General features: G+C 48.4%; 1 protein-coding gene and 1 long non-coding RNA gene across 8 annotated transcripts in view; one reads left to right on the top strand and one right to left on the bottom strand.

Annotated features, from left to right (window-relative positions):
- Positions 1 to 2,152, top strand: part of LOC144368023 (uncharacterized) — an 18,295-nt gene extending 16,143 nt beyond the window's left edge. For both annotated transcript variants that reach the window (XR_013427744.1, XR_013427745.1), the window contains exon 5: positions 269 to 2,152. This is a non-coding gene — a long non-coding RNA (uncharacterized LOC144368023). The remainder of the gene's footprint in view (positions 1 to 268) is intronic.
- The window catches only part of Ipo13 (importin 13), a 21,657-nt gene extending 7,263 nt beyond the window's left edge, over positions 1 to 14,394 (bottom strand). Inside the window, exons 1-12 of one of the 6 annotated variants that reach the window (XR_005735157.2) lie at positions 13,522 to 14,394; positions 11,002 to 11,783; positions 4,602 to 4,742; positions 4,348 to 4,489; positions 4,073 to 4,239; positions 3,745 to 3,865; positions 3,511 to 3,658; positions 2,910 to 3,091; positions 2,797 to 2,823; positions 2,464 to 2,598; positions 2,150 to 2,293; positions 365 to 445 (exon numbers count right to left, since the gene is read on the bottom strand). Coding sequence is in view for 5 of the 6 variants with exons in the window: in XM_021719815.3 (XP_021575490.1) it covers positions 365 to 445; positions 2,150 to 2,293; positions 2,464 to 2,598; positions 2,797 to 2,823; positions 2,910 to 3,091; positions 3,511 to 3,658; positions 3,745 to 3,865; positions 4,073 to 4,239; positions 4,348 to 4,489; positions 4,602 to 4,742; positions 11,002 to 11,783; positions 13,522 to 13,605 (2,154 nt within the window). In the remaining variant the exon portion in view is untranslated. Of the gene's footprint in view, positions 1 to 364; positions 446 to 2,149; positions 2,294 to 2,463; positions 2,599 to 2,796; positions 2,824 to 2,909; positions 3,092 to 3,510; positions 3,687 to 3,744; positions 3,866 to 4,072; positions 4,240 to 4,347; positions 4,490 to 4,601; positions 4,743 to 11,001; positions 11,784 to 13,521 lie in introns of all 6 variants that reach the window. The other 5 variants (XM_021719821.3, XM_021719815.3, XM_005317931.4 and 2 more) reach the window with 5 other exon arrangements.

Below are 14,394 nucleotides of genomic sequence, written 5' to 3'. Positions count from 1 at the left end.
GGGCATAGGCTGAAGCTTTGCCACTTAACTCTTGCTACTTACATCTCCACCATTTCCTCTCAGGGAGCAGCAACAGCAACAAAAGCCTGAATTGAGAAGGGACCAAAGGCAGGTCTCTGATGCTATAACAGATACCTGATTATCCCTCAGCCCTAATGTCATAGCCCTTTTGTTGAGTACTTCTTATGATACTGCAGAGTTCTAAATATCTTCCCAGAAGATTCCTTGTTTCTGTAGGACAAGATTTCCACCCCCTTATTTCCTCCAGACCACTGCCAACCAAAGTGGGGCAGCAACTCTTCAGTCCTGGCTCCACTTCTGAGCAAAGTCACCATGGGAGCAGAGAATAAGGGTCAGGGCTCACCTCCACCACCTGGGCATCATTCAACCACTTGCTCAGCACCTTCTGGATAAGCTGGAAGACCTGCTGCAGCACCACCACCACCTGAAGACACAGGGAGAAGTGAAGTGCCCCCATCATCCCTGCCACCCACCTGAGGGGGAGCTGGGAGTAGGCAGTAGAAGAGGAGTTCAAATTATTACCTCCAACTGCACATTGAATACTTGGTTCATGGGAACCCTGGGGAAAGAAGTGGTTTCCTGACCACCCCCTCAGCCCAGGAACGAAAGAAGAATACTCTGAATTCTAGAGATTATTTCAGAAGAAGCTTCAAACTTCAAAGCAGGGACATCATGAGTACATTATGACAGGGCTGGGGTTGTGGTTCAGTGGTAGAGTGCTCGCCTAGTTCATGCGAGGCCTTGGGTTCGATCCTCAGTACCACATAAATATAAATGAGTAAAATAAAGGTATTGTGTCCAACTACAACAAAAAAATAAATACAAAAAAAGGATTATGACAAATCTGTAAACTTTTTTTTTTTAATTACTCTCTAGGGGCTGGGATTGTGGCTCAGAGGTAGAGCACTCGCCTAGTATGTGTGAGGCACTGGGTTTGATCCTCAGCACCACATAAAAATAAAGATATTGTGTCCACCTATAACTAAAAAATAAATATTTAAAAAAAATTACTCTCTATCCACTCAGTTCAATAAAACCAAGGCAATGGACTAGAGACATGGAATAGGGAGTCCCAAGGGGTATGTAGGTGTGGGCAGCTTATGGAGAAGAAGAAAGCAGATAAGGTCCTGAGAGGGGAGGGAAGGCAGGATGATGACTGCCACAGAAGGGGTACTGTGGGACATTGGTGGGAATGGCTTGGGTTCGAGCCACAAGAGCAACTGAAACTGGGGCCAGGATTTAAATGGAGGGATCAGGATGCATGTGGCTTCCTTCTCTTCAGGAGAAACCCTGAGGGAATTCCAGGAACAATGACCAAAGCAGTCCCTCATATTTGTACTGACCTTTACAGTATGTAAACTACTCACTCAAAACCACACCTGCTACCCAACACAGTCCCAAGAGATGAACAAGTCAGATACTGATGCTGAGTTTTTTAAAAAAATTTTTTAGACGTCAATGAACCTTTATTTTATTCATATATTTATATGTGGTGCTGAGAATCGAACCCAGTGCCTCACACATGCTAGGCAAGTTTCTCTACCACTGAGCCACAACCCCAGCCCGTCATGCTGAGTTTTGAGTGGGAAGTCAAGGTTTGCCCCAGGGAAAACAAGTTGTAAGGGTCACCCTACCACGCTGTGACCAAGCTTATCCACACTGTCTGGGGGGAAGTACTTATCACACTGCTTTGCAGCAATCTGTTTTTAAGGATTTCCTCTAGACTGACAGAAAACTGAAGGCAAGAACCATTACCTATGGAGTATGTAAGCTTCCTCAGTGCCCACAGGGGACAATGAATGCTAAGCAGAAGATGCCACAGAGTCGGAGACTGAAGGAGGGCTCAAAAAAACAGTTGAGGGGGTTGAAGGTCAGTGTCCCTCACGGGGCAAATGAACCTCAATAACATCACCCCTTTGGGTGAGAACAAGGAAAACATCCACAGAACTGAATATGACAATAACATTGCTACCGGGAGGGAGACATTGATAAGATCATTCTGGGGTGAGAGAACCAAACACATTACCTGCAAGGGGTCAGGGAAACAATGACAACATTACTCACAGAGGTGGGAGTGACAATGACATTCCCATGGGGGAGGGGGCAATGGCAAAGACAAGCCACCCACCGGGTTGGGTCCCTGTGGCACTGGCAGCTTCCGGAGCTCAGGACCTTCATGATCATCCTCGTGATGACTGACGTCCAGTGTGGTGAAGAGGTTGGAGAGAAGCCCCAAGATGTGGACAATGGCCAGCTTGTTGGAGGGATTGGGCTATGAGGAGAAGTGAATCAAATTCCATATCTCCCAGCTCCAGCTTGGTCCCCAGATTGCTCAGGCCCAGCCTCAAGGGTCAGTTCTGACCCAACCCCTCAGCAGTCACAGCTCACACAAGGGGAAGCACCAAAGTCCCAGTGCTGCCCTGGCCCCCAGAGCTCACTTACTATCTCCTCTGCCAGCTTCTCCAGCTGCTGGATATAGGGTGAGATGAGCGAGTGCAGGTTCTTAAGGATTTCCTCTACTTGCAGGGCTGATAGCAGGAAGCCCAGAGCCTGCATCAGCCACATGCACTGGCTTGTCTGTGGGACAGAAAACATGGGCCGTTCATCTTGACCACATTTGGTTGTGAATGGAAAGGAGAATGAGCCTCTTGGGGAAGGTTTCCAACAACAGAGAATAAGAGATAAGGGTAGGATACGGTAGAAACCAGGGTTTGGGGGGATAAGAGGTTTCCATTAAGACCTCAAGGAAACCACCTAGAAACTTTTGAGTCATACCTTGTGGATCTGTTTCATCAGTACATCCTGGATATAAAAATACAGGAACACGGTATCAGCACAGTGCAGTGCACCCTAAGGCCCAGCACCACCCAGGTACTGCCTCTTCATACCTGGGAGACAGCTACGATATTGGCAGCATAGGGCGGCAAGTCATACTTGCATTCTCGGCAGATCTTCTTGAGGGTGGACACAGAAGAGACAGACAGCTCAGGATTGCCTAGGGCATGCAGAACAAGGGGCAGAACGCTGTTGATCATGACCGGGTGGTCAGCCAGCCATTCAGACAGAGCTCCTGAAAGAAAAAAAGAAAGGGAAGGATCTCTGAGACAGGCCAGGTTTGGTTTTGTACCATTTCCCTCAAGGCAAGCTGAGCTCCTGGCAGGGTCGAGTCATAGCACCAGCAGAGAGGACTGCTCATTCAGAGGACAGAATGAGTAAATACACATATGCATGCTCAAATGTGAATCTCACAGCTGAGAAGCAGGAAGGGGTTACTACTCAACAGAGGCGCAACACCGCTGATCCACTGACAGTGCACTGGCCTCACTGAAATGCAGCTTGGTACACTTGCAGGGACAGTTGGCTGCAGTGCTGACTGTACATGGAGCCATGTGTCTCTCCCACTTTGGACAGGAAAGAGCAGGCTGGCCATGGCTAAGGATGGCTGCTGTGGCTCTAGGAATGTGGTCATGGATATTTGCCAGGTCTCACCAATGGTGAACATGACAGTATCTGCCAGCTGTACGTTGCTGATGCTGATCCGTGGAATGAGACCAATGAGCCCGGGCACCACATCAGAATAGTTGACGTCGATGGTCTCCGCGATGGATTGGAAGCCATAAAGCAGAGCCTCTGTGTGCTGGGGAAAGAGGATGCCACTGGCTTGGCTGAGGAGGAGGGTGTGACAGGTCAGGGAGGGCTGAGGGAATCAGGTTTGGGAGGTACCTGCCAGGAGTAGGGCTCCTCTGAGCTGGTGAGCAAACGGCCCAGCTTGTCATAGAGGTTGCTGAGCAGCTCGGCCCCCAGCATCTCATAGACATACATGAGCGTGTCTGAGATGTCCACCCTGAGAAGCAGACGAAGGTCTTTTACACTGCCTGGATCCTGACCCAGGACTAAGAGCCTACCCCAGGACCCTCAAACCCTATGCAAAAATGCATAAAGAATAGAGAAAGGAATCCTAGAATTCAGGAAGTCTGGCCTTGGGCCCCTTCCCTGATTGCCTTCATTATTTCAGGATTCCAGTTAGCTAGGGTTAGCCTGCTAGCATCACCTGTAAATTCGGAACTGCTCCTTCTCGTCTGAGGACCAGAATCCATATTCCTCATCAGAAGGGAACTGGGCCTTGTGCAGAAGCACATCCACCAGCTGGAAGTAGACTGGTCGGTACACCTGCTGGTATACAGCCTGCTTCTCTGCCTCAAAGGATAGAATGTCATCCTGAGAGGGTCAGGGGAAAACAATGAGCCACTTCAGAAGCCATAGAAAGCCCAAGGATCCACTTTCTTCCATGATGTCCCAGACCTACTGGTATTGACATAGACATACCTGCAGTGTGTACCAGAAAGTTAGAGTTAGGGAGCTGGTAGTCTCATTGACAGGATAATGGCCAGGGATGCCTGTGCAGAACATGATCATGTTGACAAGTGCCAGGAAGCTCTGCCAGTGCTCTACTTGATCCAGCAAGGCCCTGCAGAGGAGGAGATATATAGTAAGGTCATTCCACCTCCCCAAGGGGGTTCCACAATCCGACTTCTTAGAGGGCTCTGCTATCCCACCACCAGCTGCCCCCGACTCCCTACCGGGAGTGGTTCTCGCCCAGGGCCACAGCGATGCGACAGATGCCATGGGAAGTTTCCATGTCCCCATTCTGCACTGCCTGTCGCAGTTGTTCCTGCAGTCCCAGCACCAGTGGGATGAGTTTCAGAAGTGTGTTCACGTACCTAGAGTAATGAGATGAGGAGACTCATTGGAGCTGTCAGCTTAACCCCCACCAAGCTTTGAGAAAAAGACACAATCTCCCTATCTTCTATCAGAGCCCCCTCCTATCAAATCCTAAGCAAAAAATAGGTCATGGTAGCTTTGATGCTGTCCATCTTGGGACAAACTTTAGGTCCTAGGAGAACTCTGGGAAGGAAATATGAAAAGGTCAGTGTTATAGGTTGAATTATGTCCTCCAAGTGACTAAATGTTGATGCTGAAATGGGTTAAAACTTTTATTAGTTCTAAGGTTAGATGAGGTGAATATATTTTGTATATCAGAGTGACATAAATTTTGGGGGATCAGCAGTAAATGTGTGTTCCCCAAAATTATATGTTGAAATCCTAACTCCCAATATCTCAAAATATGTCCTTATTTAGAAAAAGGCTCATTACAAACAAGGTCATCCTGGAGCAGGGTGGGCTCTAAATCTAATGCAACTGGTGTCCTTATAAGAAGACAGATGAAGACAGAGACATGCAGGGAGAATGCCTAGTGAGGATGAAGGTAAGCCTGGGGTTACGCAGCTACAAGTCAAGCTACCAGGAGTCAGGAAGAGGTAGGGAAGGAGTCCCCTGCACTTTTCAGAGCAAGCATTGCCCTACTGACACCTTGATTTCAGACTTCTAGTTTCCACAATTGTGAGATAATAAATTTCTGTTGTTTAAAGCTTCTCAGTTTGAAGTACTTTGTTATGGCAGCGCTATGAAACTAATACAGTCACTGTTAGGAAAGAAGGACAAGGTGGGAGAGTCAAGACCCCTGTTAAGGAAGACTTCAGAAAGCAGCAAAACTCATGAGATTATCAATCCCACCCTCTCCTAGCAAACCCTAATTCCTGTGTACTCTGGTGGCATAGGGACAGAGAGGTACAGATGGTAAATTCAGAGACAGCGCTAAGAGGCAAAATGGACAGGAAGTGAAGAGAGACTGGATACAAAGATTGGGAAGTCAAGGATAATTCTCCAAATAAGGAAAGGGTGAAGCTACTTACTAAGACCTGGAAGGGAGGGTAGAGAGGTACAGTTACACCATTAATGAGAGGTAGAAAAGTGCAAAGTTCAGAATCAGGCATGATATACAAGCAGAGGCATTTAGAAAGAACAGGATATAAAACCCTGAAGCCCAGCAGAGAGGTTAGGGCAAGAGAGAGAGATTTCAGAGTCATCAGCTAACCGCTGATAATTGAAGGTATGGGAGTAGATAAGAACTGCCCAGGGAGAAAGCTTTGAATGAGAAAAAGGTCCATCCAGGTCAGAGGCCTGAAGCAAAATGATCCCTAAAGGAGGAGCAGAGGAAGCTCAGTATACAAAGGAGACTGAGAGAAGACTAGCTTGATCCCAATATGTGGGAACCAGATTAAGCAGAATAAGCCATCCTCTTAGAGGAAATCACATGCTTGGAACTCTCTGCTGTCAATCATAGTATCACCACAGCAATCTATGGAGGGAAAGAGAACTGAGATTCCCAAAGGATTTCTATCTGGACTTGCTCCAGGAAGATTGCTAGGCAGTAGCCTCATAACTTTATGGGAAGATGAGAAGAACAAAAAGAGGCAACCAGCCCAGGGATGTTAGCTTCCTTCTCCACATCCCCATTTTGGCAGGAAAGGCTATCCATACCAGGACACCCCTGATTCAGAGACAGCCCCAGAGGGTGCCGCCTAGACACAGCTGGGATAGCTTGTCTCATGCCCCTGACACAGGCTGCACCACCAGACAATGGGCATCTTCAGGCCAGACTCTGGTACAAAGAACAGGGGCAAGGCTATGGCCCACAGGCTCCCCAGAAGCTGAGCTGGGGACAAGAGGAAGTACCTAACCCCATAGCATCTCCACTGTATTCCAAGACTCTCTCCACCTGCCAAAGTTCATACCGACAGTAGGTACTCAGTGAGGATTATTAATTTGTCTCACCTGAGCCTCACAGTAGGCTAAATCAAGGACAACGTAGCCAAGAAGGGCTCAGAGTATCATTAAAGGTCAAACAGATTGCAGGTTGAGACAACCCCTGAAACTGCTCTAGTTCTGCTTCCCTTTCAGAGTCCAAACAAAAATTTCCCAAAGGATTCATGCAGATTTCAATCCTTATCTCCAGTTCTGAGGGGAGCCCCCAACATTCTGTCTAATTCACCTTTCCTCTTCTCCCAGGCCCAATGAAAAGCAGTTCCAGAATTAAAAATATATTTTAGGAAAAAATTACATTTCAAAGAAGACCAGGAAGCAGCAACAGCTGTTGGAGGAGCAGGAAAATGGCTACTGTGTGCAAGCTCAGCCAGGGGAAAGGTTGATGTCAGAGCACCTGGGGAAGGGAGCACTTGGATGACCCAGGAATCAAAGTCACTGAAGGTGACTTTCTTAAGCCAAAAATAGGAAACTACACTTTATAGAGCAAGCCCCAAGCTGACTCTGGGCTGGGTTTAGCCCACTCAGGGGGAAAACTCCTACAAAGATTTCCTACCACCTGAGAACAAATGCCAGAGACCTGTGAATGGAGAGAATAAGCCTAAAGCCCCAGAAGTTTCTAGATTTGATGAAGGATGACTGGGAGGATGACTTTAGAACTACAACTAAGACTGGATTCAAAGGACCTGGCTGCTGTTGGTCAGCTCCAGCAGCTGAGGCCAGGCTGCTGGGGACTCCTTGGCTGCTGCTCACACTGAGCTCAGCCCAGACCTGCAATTAGAGCTCTGGGAGAAGAGCTGAGAAAATGGGAAGAGTTGCTAAGCAACCAAGGGGCTGCAGCCAATGGGCGCTCAGGAGGCTGTGGGTTCCCTCACTGGCTCCTTGCTCGCTCATTCGTTCAGAAGAGAAGAGGCATCAATTACCTGCCAAAGCCCTTGAGACAGGCTGGGTAGGTAAACTTGGGTGTATTCAAGGACACCCTACATCACCCAGGTACTTGTCCTAATCAATTTCTTTTAGCCACCAAGCACTTGAGCTTTAGGCTGCCAAGAGAGGCCTTGACCTGGGACTTGGTATCCACCTTATGAAGGAAAAAGAGAAGCCAGGAGATAAGTATACTGACTATCAATGTAACAACAATACCAATAGCTAGCTTTAAAAAAAAACTGTCATTTATGGAGAATGCAGGAATCATGCTAAAATTTTGCAGGCATGTCCTTATTTAATCTTCATACCAAAAGTTACCCCTCATTCCCAGTACTAGGGATTGAACCCAGGGGCACTCTATCGCTAAGCTACATCCTCAACCCTTTTCATTTTTTATTTTGAGACAGATCTTGCTAAATTGTCCAGGCTTGTTTCAAACTTGCAATCCTCCTGCCTTAGTCTCTCAAATTGTTGGGATTACAAGTATGTACCACTATGCCCAGCCCAAAGCAGTTTTCTTTTTTTCTTAAAACCAACCCCAAACTAGGTGCAGTGGCACATACCTGTAATCTTAGCAGCTTAGGAAGCTGATGCAGGAGAATTGCAGATTCAAATCCTGCCTTAGTATTTTAACAAGGTCCTATGAACATAGTGAGACCCTGCCTCATATAAAAAATTAAAAAGCTGGGATGTGGTTCAGTGGTTAAGTTTCCCTGGGTTCAATTCTGGGTACAAAAAAAACAAAAACACTAACTCAATGTTTTGTTTAATTTAGTCTTAAAAATCAGTGGTTAAGGGCATTTTCTATGTGCATGTACTTTAGCCACTGATCAACTAGGCCCATTACCTATTGCAAGATTCAGGTTTTACTTTTTATGCCCAATTCTAAAAGTAAACAGCTTAGTTGGGTGTGACGGTGCACTGTACTCCCAGTGACTCAGGAGCCTGAGGCAGGATGATCACAAGTTCAAAGCCAGGCTCAGCAACTTATCGAGACCCTAAGCTTGTTGGTAAACTCTTGTCTCAAATTTAAAAAAAATTTTAAAAGGCTGTGGATGTTCAGCAACCCTGGGTTCAATCCCCAGTACCATAAACACCTTCAATCAATTTAATAGTATGTGTGTTTAACACTATGTGATTTCTCTCTTAAAAAAAAAAAAATAATAAGGTTCCCATTACATTTATCACATATGGTACAAGAACCAAACATAAATATACACAACCACTCATTCTGTCTCCAGTCTAAAATATGTAACATACCAATGACTTATATGTACAAATAGGGGCTACTAACTCCCCCACCCCCTTACAGAGGGGCCATGAAAGGACTCTCATTTCTCAGGGAGTTAAAATAGTCTTGATCAGGGGCCAACCCTATGCTCCTTACCCTATCCCTTTACTGAGGGGCCATGAAAGAAATCCCATTAATCAGGGAGTTAAAATAGTCTTGATCAGGGGCCAACCCTATGCACCTTACCCTATTTAAATCTTTACAACTCTGTCAGTTTGATATGATCACCTCCATTTTTTTACTGATATGGAAACCTGGGCTATTCTTGTATGCAGTCTCTTTCAATAGTTTTCCCCCTCCAACTTTGCTAAGGATTCCCAAAACCCTATCTTTGAAATGTCAAGTATCAGGTCTCCAGTCTTGAAGACTTTCCAACCCACCTTATTCCAAAACTCTAGCAGACCATTTTCTTATTAAAATCCTTTTAATAAGGGGGCTGGGGTTGTGGCTCAGTGGTAAAGTGCTTGCCTCTCACGTGCGAGACCCTGGGTTCAATCCTCAGCACCACATAAAAACAAATAAGTGAAATAAAGATATTGTGCCCAACTACAACTAAAAAATAAATATTTTTTAAAAATCCTTTAATAACTTTACATCATCCTCAGGATGAAGATCACACTGACAAGGTCCTGCATGGTTTGGGCCTAGATCTCCTACAAATAATGGCCCCTAAACCTTGCTATCTAATCATACCAATGATTTACAAATTACCACTCAATGTACTCTCACACCTTTCTCATCTGTTGGCTCTTGCATCTGTCTGGACTATCCTTCTCATATCCATTACTTCTATCTGGCTAACTCTTACAAGCCTTCCAAACATAGCTTGGAAGTCTTTCACAACCCTCAGACTACATTAAATGCTGCCTCTGGGCTCCTAGACCCCCCTACTTTCTCCTTCAGTTTTCATCATATCAATGGCACATGCTCATTTGTGTGCCTACCAGATTGTGAGCTCCTGACATGTAAAAGTTCAAGCATTCCACCTATGTGCTCCCAGATGCAGGACCCAACTCAACACACATTTGCCAAACACTTCACTACATTCACCTTCTTCCAAGTCCTTGAATGCACTACTGTGCTGTCCACCACAGGCCTTAGCACCTGCTGTGGTTCCTGAAACTAGGAACATTCCTTCTCCTCACCCAATCTCCCTCTCCTCTACCCCTCCCCATTAGATAACTCCTTCTTTTCATCCATTCAAAACTTGAATGTTATCATGTGCCAAGCACAATAAGACAAAATGACAGTCCTTGTTTTCACAGAGCTGAGTGATTAATGGGGAGATATGTTGATTTATAATGAAATCAGGTTATAGGATAAGAAGAAAAAATACTACGAGTCCATAAATAATACAACAGAGAAGACCAAGCTTAGTCTTAAAAATCATGGGGGACTTCCCTTTGGAAGTGAAATCTGAGGCAGAGGTGATACGTCAAGTACATGTTCAGAGACTAGAAGAAACATGGGACATTCAGAAAACTGAAAAGACCAGGTAAGAGGATAGTAGAAAGCAAGGAGAAATAGCATGAGATAAGGCTGGTCCTGCCACACTGTGCAACATATCAAGGACTGTGAGCCTCACTAAGATTCTGAATTTTATCCTAAGAGGAGAGAGAGGTGACAGAAGTGTTCAGATCAGAAAGAAAAGATTAGAGCCTCATTTTCAAAAGAACAACTCTGGCTGCTGGTACAATAAAGGGTATAAGAGTAAAAACCAGGGGACTGGTGAGAAAACTACTGAAATCTGGGGAGAGGGATGATGACAGCTTGGACTAGGGCGGTAGCAATGGAAATTGAAAAGAATAGATTTGCAATATGGTCAGGAGCAGAACAGCCAGGACTTAGTGACTGGTTGAGAGAAAGACAATGGACAAATATTTTAACTGAATAATTTTCTGGATGATTAACTGTGTGAATGTCTGCTTGGCTCTCTAAATCATGAAGACAGGGGGCATGTCTTATTTGGTTCCTTGTTGTATCTCTAGCATAGGACGAAGCATGCAATAGGCACTTCACTGATGTTTATTGAACAGATGGATGGATATGTGGCTGGCCAAACAGGCACTCCCTCTCTGGGCAGGTGGGGACCAGCTCACCTCTGAGCATCAGGCTGCGAGATGGCATTGACGATTGCCTCCACACTGCTGTCAAAGAGCTCCGTGTCCTGCAGAGCAGCAAAGGCAGCCTGAATAAGTGCCTCACAGTCCTGCAGTGGCACTTCCAGCTGTACCCAGCTGGAGAAGCACTTGAGCACCTTCTGACGTACACAGCTGGGTGAGCTGGGCTGCTGTAGCAGCTGCTCCAGCAATGGGAAGACAGCCCCACACTCCACTGCCAGGCTGGCCCGCACAAGGCCTTTGCGGTACTGGGGCAAGCGGCTGGTCTGGAACTCCTCAGGCAGTACTGTCAGCAGCTCTAGAAGGGCCAGGCAACGGCCCTGGCCATCCACTGGTGAGTCCTCAGCCTGGAAGAGTCTTACCATATCTGCCACAGCACATGGCCAAGCATCAGGCATCATGCTGAGAGCCAGTGAGGCCAGCGCCACACACAACCGAGTCAGCACAATCTTCGAGCCACTGGCGAAGCGAGTGATCTGGGTGAAGAGCTGTGCCTTTAGGCTTTCATACTGATCAGTGGGGATATCACTCCAATAGCGAGAGATCTTGATGTGTAGGGCACTGGCCCCAAAGTACTGGATCTCAGGCACCTTGTCGGGCTGTAGTAGCTGCCAGCTGAAGTGCCAGGCCTGTGGGGAGACCTGGGCCTGCATCAGCCACTTCTGAGCCAGGTTCTTGTTCTCAATGTTGGGGTCATAGTAGAGCTGGTGCAGCGCCTGCAGGACAGCATAGGACTGAGCAGATGCCGGCCACTCTGGATCCTGCCAGAGCCCAGAACAGAGGGTGTGACTTGTTCCTGCAAGACTGCTCCCTCTCCCTGACTGGGGTGTTGAGCAAAAAGGGTGGCTCAGGGCCTTGCAATGTTTCCTGGACCTAGGGTCCTGCAAATATTTTGAGAGCCTGAATCTTGCCCATGTTCTACCATATCCTCTTCTTATAGCAAAATGTTATGGGTTCAGAGAGGGAATCTTCACAGGAAAGCAGAAAGAGGAGGCTGTGCTCCCCAAGGGAAGGCACTCAAGGGCAAGACCCAGGTGGAAGAATGGCTCCATAGGGATAAAGCTAAGTCTGAGATGAACATGGAATAGTCTGAGGGGCCCTGACCCTCCCAGGCACAGCTGCTCCCATCAACTCCAATAGCTCCATTCAATCCCCTAGGATCATCCCTAGATTACTCCAGATGCTGGCACCAAAGCCAATTTGAAATCTAAGCAGGACTAACACTCATGCCAAGCAGCCCTAAGGCAGGGAAGGGAGAGTGAAAACACCCCTCAGAGAGCTCAAGTGAGGGTTCAACAAGCTGGATCCAGAGAAACCTTGGGCATCACTGCAGCCCTGGCAAATACCTAGCCTGGAGCTGTCAACTAGCAGAATCCCCAGGGCCCCAATTGCAGTGGGATTTCACACAATAAGAAAATACTGGCTTGTCTCCCGGGTAGTAGATGAAACAGGGCACCACCATGCCAACACTGCCCAGCCCCAAGAGGTGGGAGAGTGAGGCCAGGACCATGGCTCTTAAACAGGCTTCATCTAACTAGGCTTAGCCCTATCTATACCTCTGACAGCTAGTTACGGCCATTGTCCCTTGTTTGGCCCCCCAGGGATGCCCATAGGCATAAAACAGAAGCAGAAGGGATGCACCCTCAGCATTTGTTATGGCACACAGAGCTCAAGAATTACAAATGAACATCTGCAACTTATCCCCTGCTTTCCAACAAGGTAGCCCCGCGTCCCCATTCATCCCAAGGGGCATGAATTCCTCCATTCCAGGCTGCTGGGAGCAGAACACAGAATAGAACCAAAGAAGCAGTTCAGAAAAGATGTGCTGAGCAATGGGATAGCCTGGGAGGGATATGGCAGGAAGCTATATGGGCAGGTGAGCAAGGAAATGTCCTGTAAGGTTGCCAGCAGGGCCAGACCCCTTGGACACAGCACAAAACAAGAAAGCCAGCCCCATTCCTGCCTTCCCAGGACTGGTTTGGCTTCCATCCAATCAAGGAAGGACCCTTCTCAAAAAAAAAAAAAAAAAAAAAAAGCGAAAACATTACCCAGATTGTTTTAGTGCCAGATATTTTCTAAGCCATTGGCTGAACAAAGTCAGGTCCAGGATGATTTGGCATTAGTATGGTTTCTGGGGGGTGGAGGGGTTACTGAACTGTAGGTCTCCTGGGTTGCTAGTTTCCTATGGCACCCTCATGCATTTCCCATACAGCTGGACAACAGCCAGTCTGGCTGGAAGTCCAAGTCATCAGTACCCTGAAGGCAACAGCCCAAGACCCAAGAGTATCTGTCCACAGGGGATCTGTGTCTAAGGAAAGCCAAAAATAGCCCATTAGATACTGCAACACTGCTGTACTGCCTGCCCAGAGACAGCAAATGCCAGGTGCTCTGGGGGCACTATCCCAGCGGGCACCCAGCCCAGGCCTGAGCTCTGGCATTAGTGTCAGTCCCCAGAACTTCTGCTCTGTCACTGGGGTTCCCACCCCAGAGCCCTCATACCTTCTCCACGTTCTCCACAGTGAAGTCCAAGGCTGGTGCTGCTCCAGCCCCTGCAGCCCCCGGCTGCTCCTCCCGCCGCTCCATCTTTGCTCCCTCCCTGGCAGGGAGGTGGACCCTGATCTGTCTCCTGCCCCAGCCCCTTGGCTGCTGGCCCCCTGCTAGACCCCGGCTTGGGCGCCCAGGGACTGGTGGGGTAAGGGGGTACCCAGGGAAGGCATGGCTGCCGAGGCCTCCCCACCTCGTTTGGGGGTGGGGAGTTTGCCAGAGACCAAAAGGGGTGCTCTTAGGAGGAGACCCACGAAGGAGTACTCTGAGGAGGGACGCGTCAGTGAGGTGTTCCCAGACGCTGGTCCTAATGATAGGTCACGGTTCTGTCCCTAGAATCTATGAGGAGGAAGTCATTGGGGAGGGAGGCCTATGGGGGGAACCGAGTCCCTGGCCCGTGAGAAGTCACAGGGTCGACGGCCTGTACCAAAAACACCCTTGTCCGGGTGAGCGCTTGGGTGCTATGAGGAGGTCACGGGGCTGAGGGGTCACGGGGGAGAAAGCCCTTCGCGGATTACGGAGGCGTCCAAAGAAGCGCGGGGGGTGCAGCTTTGTGAGTCTGGGGCGAAGAGTCCGTGGAGTTGAGGGGCTGTGGCAGGTTCTCTCCGTTCGGCCTGGCCCGCGCTCTGCTCACAGCCTGGCTCCGGCCCCGCTACCGCCGCTGCCTCCGCCCCAGTGACTGACAGACGAGCCGGCCCGGCCGGGACGGGGCGGGGACCTCAGTAAGGCGCGGGCTGCCCCGAGCGCCTGTCACTGACTCCACTAACTCAGGCCCCCACCCCCGCCTGTCCTGGCCCGGCACGGCCCGGCACAGCCCGGCACAGCCCA

Source organism: Ictidomys tridecemlineatus, chromosome 11 (assembly GCF_052094955.1).
Source record: "Ictidomys tridecemlineatus isolate mIctTri1 chromosome 11, mIctTri1.hap1, whole genome shotgun sequence".
Lineage (NCBI taxonomy): Eukaryota > Metazoa > Chordata > Mammalia > Rodentia > Sciuridae > Ictidomys > Ictidomys tridecemlineatus.
This window is presented reverse-complemented; position numbering and strand designations above follow the sequence as displayed.